The sequence below is a fragment of the Asparagus officinalis genome, chromosome 1 (genome assembly GCF_001876935.1).
Source record: "Asparagus officinalis chromosome 1, Aspof.V1, whole genome shotgun sequence".
Taxonomy (NCBI): Eukaryota; Viridiplantae; Streptophyta; class Magnoliopsida; order Asparagales; family Asparagaceae; genus Asparagus; species Asparagus officinalis.
This window is the reverse complement of record NC_033794.1, coordinates 42,449,654-42,463,331: the sequence shown is the minus strand read 5'-3', so window position 1 is coordinate 42,463,331 and position 13,678 is coordinate 42,449,654. Positions and strand designations below refer to the sequence as shown.

Below are 13,678 nucleotides of genomic sequence, written 5' to 3'. Positions count from 1 at the left end.
GCAACTTATCTTTTGTTTTTGAACCTTGTTAACATGCACAGGACGACTGATTATCGCCTCTGGGAGACCCAAGGTTATGTGTTTACCTCCCACCGCCTGTGAGTGTGGAGTATTTACAGGCCCTAAACGAGAGTGGATTGGTACTTTCTCATTTTGGGTTTGTTTTGTTCTAACTGGAGGATACTTACGACCCCCAGTGTAAGAAACTACCAAGGGTTTATCCGTCATATCCGAGTGTTCTTTGATTGGGGTTTTTCCTCGATCGTCAAACAAAGGACCGTGGCGATCTACCATTGTAATCTTGAATTTTGATAAGTCTGGACTAACCCAGGGTTTCACTGGTAATACAATAGATGCAATTGAAGTAGATAGACAAGGAGTAGACGCTGATGGATTTGAAGAAGAAGACTTGTTAAACTTCTCTTGGCCGTGGCAGGAGGAAGTGGCACGGCAGGAAGAAGTGGCGCGGTAGGAGGAAGTGGCGCGACAGGAAGAAGTGGCACGGCAGGAAGAAGTGGCGCGGTCTGGCGTGGTCAAGTGTCTTGCCGCGGCAATGTAGGATGTCGCGATCGAAGGATTCGCTGCGGCAGTATGGGCAACCGCGGTTAAAGGTTAGGTCTCTCCGATCCAATTCTTGAACATGCCTGGTTTTAGGAATCTAGACTTTGCAGATCTTCGGTGGTTTTTCGGACATTATTTCTTTCTTCTCTTCCTGCATTTGTTGACGACGGGCACGGGTGCGAGCGGCATTTGCACGACGCTTCTGTATTCATTCTTTAAGGGTCGAACGAGTCCTTTTGTCGAGAATCCATTCCCCTGTCGTAAGTTGTGCAAAAATATGAGCGTCTTGCTTTTGGGGCAACTGGTTCGTTGCATGCTTTCTCGACTTTAGGTCTGTATAGTAATGGACCCTATCGGTTTGTTGTAAGGCTTTAGCCAATTGACAGGCACAGCACTGGCGTTGTCTCTGACGAGCCCTCTTTGTTAGCACTGGTGGGCCATGATTCAATGACTCCTCAAGCGGTGCAGGGTCATTGAGGGCAGAAACTTTGCAAGGAGAGTTTTCAACTGTAGTCTTCATCGGGGTCGAAGACTGGAAAACCTTCTTAGAAGATGAAATCTTCCTACATTTGTGAGGCGAAGAAGATTTTGAGGATGAGGATGACAAGTACTCCTCAAATTTTGCTTGATCGAACTCATATTCGATCTCTTCGTTGATCACAATCTTGATTGGTTGCGACACTACGGCCTCGGCAGCGAGACCGTTGGCTCTCACTGTGGTCGCCAGTTTGTTTTCGTCGAAAGTTGATGCTATTGTGGAATTCATTATATCTTCTGTCGCTTACAACAAATTCGAAAGAAACTAGTCTTTTTATAAGACTTCTTTTACATAATAAAAGGAAAATTACAACTCTCTAGAAAATAACACAGAAATCGTTTATCAACTACTGTTTTGTGGGGCTTTGCTTGTGCCGGGAGTTGGCTCGTAGACCACCAAATCACAGATTGTGAAGAGATTTAGGGATTTTTTCTTCGTTTATCGAAGTAAGAATTTAAAGCGAATATCTTATCGATGTAAGATGTTCACTCTTCCAGAGATCAAGTGAGAGCTTAGATCTCTAGGAATCGTTAGAACCAGTTATGAGGAATGAAGACTCTCTCTAGTTCAACAAAAACCTTAAGCTTCTTTGCTCCAATCTGCTCTCTCTTCATTTGCTTCGTGTCTAGGAATATATTGATAGGGATAGGGATACACAATGGTTAAAAAATGGGGGCAAAATAACTGATCGAGTGTATATTCTTTGGGCACGTCAGTCTACGCTGCCGTGGCTATTAGCACGTCAGCGTGGGCTGGCGCGGCCAAAGAGACAATTCCAGCCACATTCTCTCCTTCTTGAAACTGTCCTCCCATGACTTTTAACCACTCTTTTCGTGGTTTAACCGCTTGTCCATGTCAGAACACGTCTTTTTTTATCATGGCTCCACGTGGACCTTAAAAATCATCGCGTAACTGCTTTAGAACTTGCACTTGTGCGGCAGTCAACACCTGGCGCGCCTATTGAGCGGCAGCCTTAACACTGGCCGCCGCCGTATGCGCCGGTAGCCAATACTGCCACGCCTATGCGCGACCGTCAACACTGCCGCGTCCACATGTGGAAGTTTTCTTTATTTTTTGTTTTGTGAATTCAAATTGTTTTGTGTTGATTCACAGATCCTTTTGCTTACTTTGGTCTTGAATAATCCCCTTTGACTTAAAAAATAGCACTCGTTGTCTTCTCTTTACCTTGAGCTATATTTGGATATTTATGAGCATTTTTTGATGCCTACAGATGGTAGTGGAACATATAGGACTGTCTATCCCTCAGGAATCTCCTAGATAGCACGACTCTAGCCTACTGACCCCTTAATCCTCGAGACGGCTGGAGGTTCCTTAAATCTTCAGCTGCTTGTCGTAATCGTGACCCTGAGACTGCTGATTCTGACCTCTGTCATGCTGGCCTCGTGCTAGTGTACTACGACAATCCTTCGCTCAATGTCCGATCTTGTTATAATTATAATATGTACATAGAATTCCACGCTGCTGTAGTGCTCTCGAATCATGTTGTAGGTTATGCTTTCTTCTTATGTTGTCCTTATTGTTGGTGGTAAAAATCCTTAACCCGTTGTTGGGACTGTCTAGATTCTGTAATAGGTCTCTTGCCCTTGTTATTGTCATGCTGATCATGATTCCATAATTAACTACATGCATATCTACCTGCTTTAATCAGACTAGTTTTACTGCTTGTCATAGAAGAAAACAAAATTCTCCCAAATAAGGGGTATTCGCTGCTCTGGCGAAAATCAAAAGTCAGTACCATCCTTCGGTGCTATCCTCTGGTGCTATCCTCTGGTGTTATCCTCCGGTGATATCCTCTACACCGAATACATCTAACTCTGCTTTCGTACTAAATCGACATTAAGAAATCTTCACATATTTCTTCCATTTATAGGTTGCACATAAACTTGTTGTGCCCTAAAAATATGATGTTCTCAGTGTCTGATGTCTTTATTATTCTTATAGAGCTAATTCTCCTGCTCTACGGCTCTATCAGTAGCTAGTTGTGGTGATAGTATAATCATTAGTATTGTCTCTTCAATAGGCACGACTGGTACAACTGGTAGTGGAACTACATAAAATACAATGTGGCTCGTTACTCGCTCCTCGAGTGTTGCTAGTCTCTGCTTCTGCGATCGGTGTTACGAAATCGATTAGATACACATAACATAACATATCACATAGTATTCACGTAAATACTTTTCAATCAAAGTAAGGTAGCCATAAAAAAATATCATAATTTTTGAATATACGTATATAATATCCTCACTCATTCTAAGAATTCCTAGCAGACTCTATATATGAATTCTAGGAAACTCTATCCTATCTCCACAACTCGACACAGGATGATCCTAAGGATGCTGAAACTAGAGCTCTGATACTAACTATGACGCCCCAAGGTTCACACAAGGTTGTAGTCTAAGGTAAAACCCGGATTGTCAAACCTACCCTACATCCACACAGTGCATTAACATATTTCACCAATCATAGTAATATTCTCTAGTAGAATCAATAACAAGTGAAGGTACAAAATAGACAAAATGTGGAAGTAAAAATAATAGACATGATATAGAAGGAAAGATCTCATAAATAAAAGAATCTTGTCTCAACTGAAGTACATTTGATATATGAAATAATAAAACGTCTTAATATGAATCAACTAAATCTCATACTATGGCACTATGCCCTTATAAAATGAATACAACTCTAAAGTCTGAACAATGAACGTAACTATATGGTGGAGCTTCAGCTACTAAGACTGTGCGACGGTGACTATGCTAAAACTACATCATCCTGCGGCTCTCCGAAACTCTGAGCTGCCTGAAAGAGATAATTTAAATAAAAAGAACAAGAACAATAGTGTCAGAGCACTACAGTAATATCACCTCCATCCGACCTAAGGGAAGGGCTGCCAAATGAAGTGGAGGCTCTACCTATTAAGTATAGTCTACCTAAAATTATTTTCCTTGTATCTAATAGAATTAATATTTAGACACCTACAACGAGACGTAGTATGTCGAGCGAAATAATCCAAATAAGTAAACCCTCATGTATATATCATATGTCTCAAGTTGTAGATACCTAAACATTAACACCAAACTAAAGATAAACAATCTAAAGAAAAACCAATAATTAGAAACCCACAATACGAGATTGGTAAGTCAAGCAAAATACTCCAAATAAGGAAACCCTCATGTATATACCATATGTCTTAAGTTGTGAATCGCTAATCATTGATCCCAACTAAGAAGTAAAAGAGAAGCAATACATGAAAGTAGACTACAACTCCAAACTTCAAACATGATGACCAAATATAACAATCTTAGACTACCTTCGGGTAGTGGCACAGTAATAAGGAAAATATCATCCAAAATAAGCATCTTCATAGATCATGCCATGTATGGCAAAAGTATCTGAATTGTACCCTACTCTCGGGTAATCTAACATGGGAACGAAACTACATCTGTGTATGCATATATTTTTTTTTTTTTTTGAAAGATAAGTATAATTTCATTAAAACCAAATACACGTACAAAGTGACAGTATTAGCAAAATAACAACAGGAATCTAAACTAGAGAAACTATAGAGAGGGGAGAGGACCATGGCCGTCACCCTCAACTATATAGCCCTAGAAAGATTCCTGAGTTATCAAAGCCACATGATTACAAAAGTACCCTCAGTTACATAACAAAACAACCAGCTCACGAAGGGACAATCACAGATTTACATAGCTCCAATTTGATAGAATATCTGAATTACCAACCTTCCAATTGCAAGTCCTAAGCAGAATATTAATGTCTTCATATATTCTCCTAAACACCATAATCTTATGTAGTTTTTGATCATGGAAAATTCTTTTATTCCTTTCCTGCCAAATATGCCAAACAGTTGCATTTAGTGCTAATCTAGCCAAGATATAGGTATTATCTTTCTTCTTGAACTTTTGTTGGATTTCCAGGGCTTCTGTCTTAAGATCCTTAACATCAGTAATTTTCATTTGCAGTTTCAGTTTACATAGCTTCCAGATATATGCTGAATATTGACATTGGAAGAATAAATGATCCCTAGTCTCCTTGTATGAATTACAAAGAGCACAGACTTCTATTGAAGTTATACCAAATTTGAATAGTCTGTCTCTTGTAGCTAACCTGTTACATAAACTTCTGAGCATGCAACAAGACATTCTAGGATTTGAGTTTGGGAACCATACCACATTGTAAAGCTCAAATTTGTCATAGGATGTACGAACTTGATTCCAAGCTGAAGAAAAGGAGAAATCACCATCACCTGTATGCAACCATATCCATTGATCTTTCTGACCTGAAACTGATATATTAGTAATGGATGATATCAGAGGATTAAGGCATGGCAGTATGATATTCCATTGAGAATTTTGGATGATACGAGAGACTGTCCAAGTAGTAGTGTCTGTGTGTTGAGGAGTGAGATAATGTAGTAGTTCAATAATTCTTCCTTCCTGTAACCATGGGTCAAACCAAAGGGAAGTGGTCTCTCCATTCCCAATAGATTTCATAATGCATTTCAGAGCTTGATTTTTGAGACTAGATATATGCTTCCAGGTTCCAGAATCCAACAGATTTGTATTAGATTCCCAAAAATTGTCTCCCCTGATATATCTGACATTCATCCAGTTTGTCCAAAGAGAATTAGCTGTAAGAAGTCTCCATATCAATTTAAGGGCAGCTGCTTGACTTAGATCCTTCAATCTTCTCAGACCAAATCCCCCTTCCTGTTTTGGTCGACAAACTTCCTTCCAGTTGATAGCATGAAACTGTCCAGACCAAAGAAAATTTGCAAAGATAGATTCCAGGTTTTGTATAATGGAATGAGGGAATTTATATACAAAATACCAGTAAGTAGAGGTACTGAATAATACTGATTTGATGAGTTCTAGACGACCTGCAAAGGATAAAGAATGAGACATCCAAGCTTCAATCTTATGTCTGACCTTGTCAATAAGTGGAAGAAAATCCTTTGTTTTTGGGTATTTTGCAGATAAAGGTAATCCTAAATATTTCATAGGAAGAGTCCCTATTGAAATTCCCACAATAGAGCTTAACACTCCTTTACAGTTGCATCCTTTGCTGAAATATAATTTGCTTTTCTTTCTGTTTATACACAGTCCAGTATTCAAAGCCATAGTATCCAACAGATTATTTACAGTTGCATCCTTTGCTGAAATATAATTTGCTTTTCTTTCTGTTTATACACAGTCCAGTATTCAAAGCCATAGTATCCAACAGATTATTGATACCTTCAAAAGATTTTTTATTTGCTCTACAAAAAACCAACATATCATCTGCAAACAATATATGAGAGACTTGAAGATCATGTTGAGTTTTAAAATTCTGTATTTTCCCTGAGATAACTGCTAGCTCCATACCAATAGACCAAAATTCCATGACCATAACAAAGATATAAGGAGATAGAGGATCCCCTTGTCTAATACCTCTATTACTTTTAAAAAAACCTGAGGAGGAACCATTTAAGAGGATAGAAAAGGAAGGAGTGGAAAGACATGCTCTGATCCAAGAAATCCATTTAACAGGAAAGCCCATACAATGCATAACATAGTATACAAATTCCCTGTTGATGCTATCAAAAGCCTTGTGAAGATCAATTTTAAAACAGGCTCTCTTGCCATGATTCCTATTGAAATCTCTAAGTAATTCATGAGCAAGTAAAGAACACTCACCAATATGTCTCCCCTGAAGAAAAGCATGCTGATTCTTTGAAATTAATTCCCCAATCACCATCTTTAATCTATTGGCCAGAATCTTAGTAATAATCTTATAAATGACATTGCAACATGAAATAGGTCTGTAATCTTGAATGGAAGTAGCTTCCTTTGATTTCGGTACAAGAGTGAGAAATGTATGATTGATCTGCTTAAGAATTGTACCAGATTTGAAGAAAGATTGCAATGCCAAGACAACATCACCACTGATCATGTTCCAATTTTGTTGATAGAAATATGCGTTGAAGCCATCTGGTCCTGGAGCCTTATCTGCATTCATTTGGAAGAGGGCATTTCTAATCTCTTTGTAGTTAACTTCCTGAACTAACCATTGTTTAGACTCAGCAGTCAGAATCCTCTTTACTGTCAATTTAGGAAAGACATTCCAGTAAGATGTTTGATTGAAAAGATCTTCATAAAAGCTGGCAGCAATGTGTTTAATATTGTCATTTGAAGTGATATGTGATACATTTTGAGCAGTAAAATGTCTGATACAATTTGTAGAATTTCTATGCTTGATAGCATTATAGAAGAATAGAGTGTTTTTATCTCCTTGCTGAAGCCATAGTTGTCTACTCTTCTGCCTCATTTCCTCTTCTTCTCTACATAGCCAACCATCTAGTTCAGTAATTATTGCAGATTCTGAGTCCTGTAGGTCCTCATTATGAAAGTCCTGATTTAGCTTCTGTTGAATGATATCCAATTTGTTTTTAAGCTTCATAATGTTAGCTTTAGGAGATATATCAGACTGATTTGTCCATTGCTTCAATGTCAGTTTAAGATCCTTAAGTTTAGAAACCAAAATAAACATAGGAGAACCTGTGTAATGTTTGTTCCAAACACATCTGAGAATATCTTCATAACCCTGACATTGCATCCAGAAATTAAAAAATCTGAAAGGTTTTGGTCCAGACTGTAATTTGGGTGTCAGATGAAGGAGCGCTGGAGTATGGTCACTAGTTGAAGTACTCTTATATTCTATAAAGGCTTGAGGAAATTGATCAAACAATTTAGTATTTCCCAGACCTCTATCCAATTTACCATATATTCTGCCTTGACCTTGTTGTTTATTATGCCATGTCCATAGAGAACCAGTGCTCTTGATATCAGATAGACCACATGATTGAATACAATCATTAAAATCCTGGAGTTTCTTAACAGTAAGATGTCTACCTCCAATTTTTTCTGTAGTAAATCTACAAACATTGAAGTCCCCCACAAGCAACCATGGCATTGATTTAAATTTATCATAGATGTCTCTAATATCAGCCCATAATGATAATCTTGCAGATTCTGAATTTTCCCCATAAATGACACTCAACAATAAGTTGAAACCTCCTTTGTTTTGAAGTCTAATGGTTATAACTTGTAAAGTAGCAGATAATACATCACCATTCCAGACATCAGAATCCCATACCACCCAGATTCTACCTCTATCAGAAGCAAAATAATTGTTGCAAAAAGACCAATGAGCAGGAATACATTTAGTAATTCTGTAAGCTTTAGATGATTTGACTTTTGTCTCTAATAAACCAACAATACTGGGCTTTAAAGATAAAATATGATTTTTAATATCCCTTCTCCTTCCCAATTTATTCATGCCTCTAACATTCCAAAATAACATAGTCATAAGATATTAGCAGAGGAGGATCTTGTAACCCTCTTTGTACCTGAGGGGTCTTTATTCACTTTGACCTGGCTTTTCTTCTTCATAATCAGCTGGTCTTTTTCTGTTATCCAGTCAGGATTATCAACAGCAATAGTAAAATCTAATCCTTTCTCTTTTGAATTATCCCCATCAGATTGCAAAGAATCCAAAAAAACTGCATTATTTTTAGTCTGTTCTGATTTATTCTCAGTAATAGGAACATCTGTAACTGTAATGTCAGAGGAACCTGGTATATCTTCTAAGATATTAGCAGAGACAGATTGTTGAGGATCATGAATAAAATCATAATTGTTTCTATTAACAGCAACCTTGTTCATAGTATCAGATTTCTGTGGCAGCTCTGCTTCCAGGGTATCAGTTGTATCAGTGTAAGGAGATTTATCTTTCATAGATAACTCTTGGGCATTTAATTTATCCTTTTTAGCTTGGCTTTCATCATTATGAGACACCAACTCTCGATCAGAAAAATCCTCAGAATCCGAAAGAACATCATTAATGGCAACATCATCTTCATTAATGGCATGAATTATACTTCCATTATTTGTAGCTTCAACATTTATCTGACTTTTATTAATAACAGCATCTTCATTTATTAGGCCTTCATTATGTTTAATCATAGATTCTCCAAGCCCTGTTTCATTCAATGTTGTTTTAGCCACCCACTTCTCAACTATAACAACTGGACACTGATGTTCAACATGGCCAAAATTCTGACATTTAACACATTTAGGTGGAATCCATTCATACTCAACGGCAGTTTCCAACCAATCTCCATTCCCTAAATCCATCCTTATATAATTTGGTAGCTTAGCTTTAGATGAAATTTCCACAAAACATCTAGCATATGCTAGCCTTTCCCCCGATGCTGTCGCTTGATCTATATAAAGAGGTTTACCCACAATACTAGCAATACGACCAATAATATTATTAGACCAAAGCTTTAGATGCAGAGCTGGAAGTCTAATCCAAACTGGAACTGAGTTAAGGAGTTCTCTTTCTAATCCAATGTTTTCAGACCACTTTTTTAAGATAATTAGCCTTCCGTCAAATAACCAAGGCCCTCCATTCAAAACTCTGTTTAATTCCTCCTTACTTCCAAATTTAAAGAAGAAAAAACCATTTTCCCTAGAATATATCTCAAGAGAACATTTTAGTTTCCATAGCCGACCAACACAACCTTTTAAATGGGTATAAAAAGGTTTATCACCAAGAACATATCCAATTAAAGTATTATTCCATTTATCAACATTAAGAAGAATTTCAGATCTTGGAATAGAAGCATATAACAAACCATTATATATATATATATATATACATGAAATAACGATACTATTGTAAGGTACAGCACACTATCGTGTGGAAATAACATCCTTACTCAATCGTTCTGCGACAATAGATATATCTCCCTATTCCGGATGATGCATCCAGATGATCATACAGTGGAGCATAGACATATCACCCTAATCCGGAAAACCCTAATCATATTTGAGTATTGGTACAACCGCCGTCTCATTACGGGAAAATGCCCAATACTCCTGGTGTGGTCCAGCCACGGTCTCATTGTGAAAAAACGTCCATCACTGAGCATCCACAACTAAGGAATTATGCATTATCATGTGTTATACCGACACTATCAACTCTAAACATGTGATACGACTCAAACAAAATATGTATTCAACACCCACGCACATATCTTGACGTGCGAATCCACAACTTGTGATCAAGACTACCTCGTGTGTAAAATAATCAACAAGTAGTATATTACAAAGAATGTATATCTTTTATTTTAAGCTAATCGGACAACACATATCAAAATCCCCTTTGGGATACTCATATGTGTGCTACGACACTATACATGTGTACTCAAGGCTATACGTGTATCATCATGCGACTGACACCCCGCGATCATATCCAAAATGCAAGCAAACAACACTCAGGAAACTCAAAAGAGGCAGACCGGTCGACCACCGCAAAGGCACCGGTCAATTGGACCAGGAACGTGCACAAACAGAGATTTGCTAGTCAATCGCCCCTGAGGCACCGGTCGACCGGCTAGAGAAAAAAAAACTTGTTGATTTACGATATCAAAACTTGTTCAAAATTTTTTTTCTTATTACGAAAAATATAACAACACTTATGCTTTGATAATTACTTACTAAAATTATCTTGAACATGATTTAAACTCTTAGGTTAATCTAATTAGGATTTAACAACCTAATTAACAAAATTCCTCGATTAGAACATGATTTCTTAACATGTTTAACATATGATTGCTTGTAAAAACTCATAGATCAGATATAATTTGATTTAAATTTGCCCATATTTCTTATGTTTCACAAACCTAGGTTTTAAGCATCTCTAATCAACATGTAATTTCAATTAAACATCAAATTAGGGTTTAAACATGATTAGAACATGATTAACAAGTTAAAAACTAAATTTTAAACAACCCTAATGATTATTATCATGTTTCTATTATAAACAACAAGAAAAAAAATATGTAGATCTAACATCAGGTTAATATTTTATATCAAAAATCCATTTTTTATCATGTTAAAATTAGATCTAATCATCAAAATAACCATATTACTTCATAAACACATGTTTTAAACTATGGGTAAGGTTTGGATGTAGATGATCTTGCCTTAAGCTCATGTGCATGCCTCTAAAATAAACATCAAGAAATTCACATGTGCAAACAACCCGTTCTCCCTTGCCACAAATCGATAATCTCGCCTCGTGTCGGTATTGTACTTCACAAAGCTCTCAAAATTCATAAGAAAAAGCTATAGGATTTTTAAAGGGAGAGGGTGGCTGCTGGGGTTCAAAGATATGATAAAAAATAGGGATTTTTGTAAAAAAACACAGGTATTTATAGAGGCAAACCCAAAACAAACCCGTTTGACCCGAACAAGGAAACCTAGTCTGACTAGAAAAATCACTTTTGGTATTTTGGCTGTAACTTTTTCACCTGATCTCAGAATGATGTGATTTAAGATTTGTTGAAAATCTGTTGAAGATAACTACAACTATTGTCATTTGAGTTTTCCATATTCCAATTGAATCATTGTGTAAAATACGTATACTCTTAACTGGTCGTTTTTCCATATTTCAGGCTCGTGTATATATTGCATGATTTCACTCCTATATTCACATATATACATTGAATTGATCTCAAATCAATTTTTAGCATAGTCAAATATTAATAAATATTATTTATCACCATATAACACATTTATTATTATATATCAACATATTTTCAAATTCACAGGGTTTTACATTTCACAGTTGGTATCAGAGCTCTAGTTCCAGCATCCTTAGGATTATCCTGTGCTGAGTCGTGGAGCTAGGATAGAGTTTTCTATGATTCATGTATAGAGTCCGCTAGGAATTCCTTGATTAAGTGAGGACATTATATATATAACTCGAAAATTACGAATTTTTTATGATAACTATCATACTTGATGAAAAGTATTTACGTGAGTAATATGTGATACAATTTACCTATTGTTATATATTATGTTATTTTGCTTGAGGTCTTATTTACTGTCTTTTATAAGCTCTTTTCCTAAAATTATAGATGTCAGGGCGAGCTGGGCAAGATAGACCAGAGCCCGAGCCGCAACATGGTCCACAATATCTGATCGACCTCATAGCGCCAATTGCAGCTAGACTAGTAGCACTAAAGGAGCAAATGACAAACTAGATTCTGCTAGCAATACCTTCATATGATGTTCCACCACCAGTCACACCAAACGTGACTATTATAGAGACATCATAGACGGTTACACCATCGCCACCACCAGTTGTTGACAGAACCACAGAGCAAGTTAGAAGCCCTAAAACAAAATAGTTCGGGGATAAGGGCAAGGGTAAAAGGTTGTTTACAGGACCTGGAGGACCTTAGCAGCAGAGTGAACCCTATTTGAATGATCAATAATAGCAGCAGCAAGGTGCTTGTCCAGAGCGACAACAAGATCAGAAAGCGCCAAAGCAGCACAGGTTTCTAGGAAATTATTACCATTACCATAAGTATGGATATCTAGCTAGGGACTACCACAACACACAGGAAGGAGGACAGTAGGACAAGGGTCAGAAATCGTAGCAGGACAAGGGTCTGAAATCGCAGCAGGACTGGAGAATGCCGAAACAACATAGATTTTATGGTGCTTGTTTTCACTGCCACAAGTTTGGTCATAGAGCCGCAGAGTGTTGTAGTGCCCTAGTGGGAAGCCAGCAGGGCAAGGGTCAAGGTAAGGACCATAATAGAAGCCAAGGCCAGCAACAGAGACTGGAAGCACCACCATTATTTTCGAGGATTAAGAGTCAGGTGCATGCTATTCATGAATTACTATAGGGACAGATAGTTCCGGATACTACAAAGCCTTCAGCAAAACTGACTGCAGCTTCCGGTTGACTTTATGAAGTGTACCGCGTGATCAAGATGCGAATGGGACCGTAGTAGAAGGTACGCTCCTTGTGAACTCCTTCCCAACTCTTATCTCTTTGATTCAGGAGTTCCACATTCCTTTTTATTTATTTATGTTCTCACGGATAGACTTTAGTTAGTTACACATCCCCTAGACATTCTTTTGTCAATTTCTATTCTCTTAGGAGATATGTCCCTATTAGAGAGTATCTGTAGGAGATGTGTTATGAGTGCAGATGAGTCTAAGTTCATAGTCGACTCGATCATCTTGCGTATTTCTGAGTTCGATGTAATACTTGGTATGGATTTGATATCTAGCTACCATGTCAGTATCGACAGTTTTATGAAAACAGCTAGTTTGTGAGCGTCCGATGGGTCTGAGTTGGTTGTAGCAACCTCATAAGGAAACCAGTTTCCGGTGTTATTTTTGGCATTCATGGAGAGGGTGATATTGTAGTATCGGTGTGTCGATTTGAATGAGACCAGAGTGGTCTCGGAGTATCAGGATGTCGTTCACGACATACCTGAATTACCTCTAGTGAGGGAGGTTGAATTCTGCATTGAGTTACAGCCGGGCACAACACCGATCTCCCGTGCACCTTATCGCATGGCACCTACTGAGATGAGTGAGCTACAAACTCAGTTAGAGGAGCTATTTGCTTAGGGTTTTATTTGTTGGAGTCATCCTCCATGCAAAGCACCGATCCTTTTCGTGAAGAAGAAGG

General features: G+C 37.7%; 1 protein-coding gene across 1 annotated transcript; it reads right to left on the bottom strand.

Moving 5' to 3' along the window:
- On the bottom strand, positions 4,813 to 12,831 carry LOC109833593. Its single transcript, XM_020401335.1, has 5 exons — positions 12,582 to 12,831; positions 12,247 to 12,363; positions 8,526 to 9,701; positions 6,373 to 8,379; positions 4,813 to 6,317 (listed from the first exon to the last, which is right to left on the bottom strand). The coding sequence occupies exons 1-5, from the start codon at positions 12,829 to 12,831 to the stop codon at positions 4,813 to 4,815; spliced, it is 5,055 nt and encodes a 1,684-aa protein (XP_020256924.1).

What these genes read in the sequence shown, in the direction of transcription:
- LOC109833593 (XM_020401335.1), bottom strand. Translation starts at nt 12,831, where the DNA reads ATGGTGGTGCTTCCAGTCTCTGTTGCTGGCCTTGGCTTCTATTATGGT. An exon ending in CCTCCTTCCTGTGTGTTGTG is followed by an intron (nt 12,364 to 12,581) that starts GTAGTCCCTAGC and finishes ATTTTGTTTTAG; the next exon opens with GGCTTCTAACTTGCTCTGTG. An exon ending in TGGTGGAACATCATATGAAG is followed by an intron (nt 9,702 to 12,246) that starts GTATTGCTAGCA and finishes CCCATTTAAAAG; the next exon opens with GTTGTGTTGGTCGGCTATGG.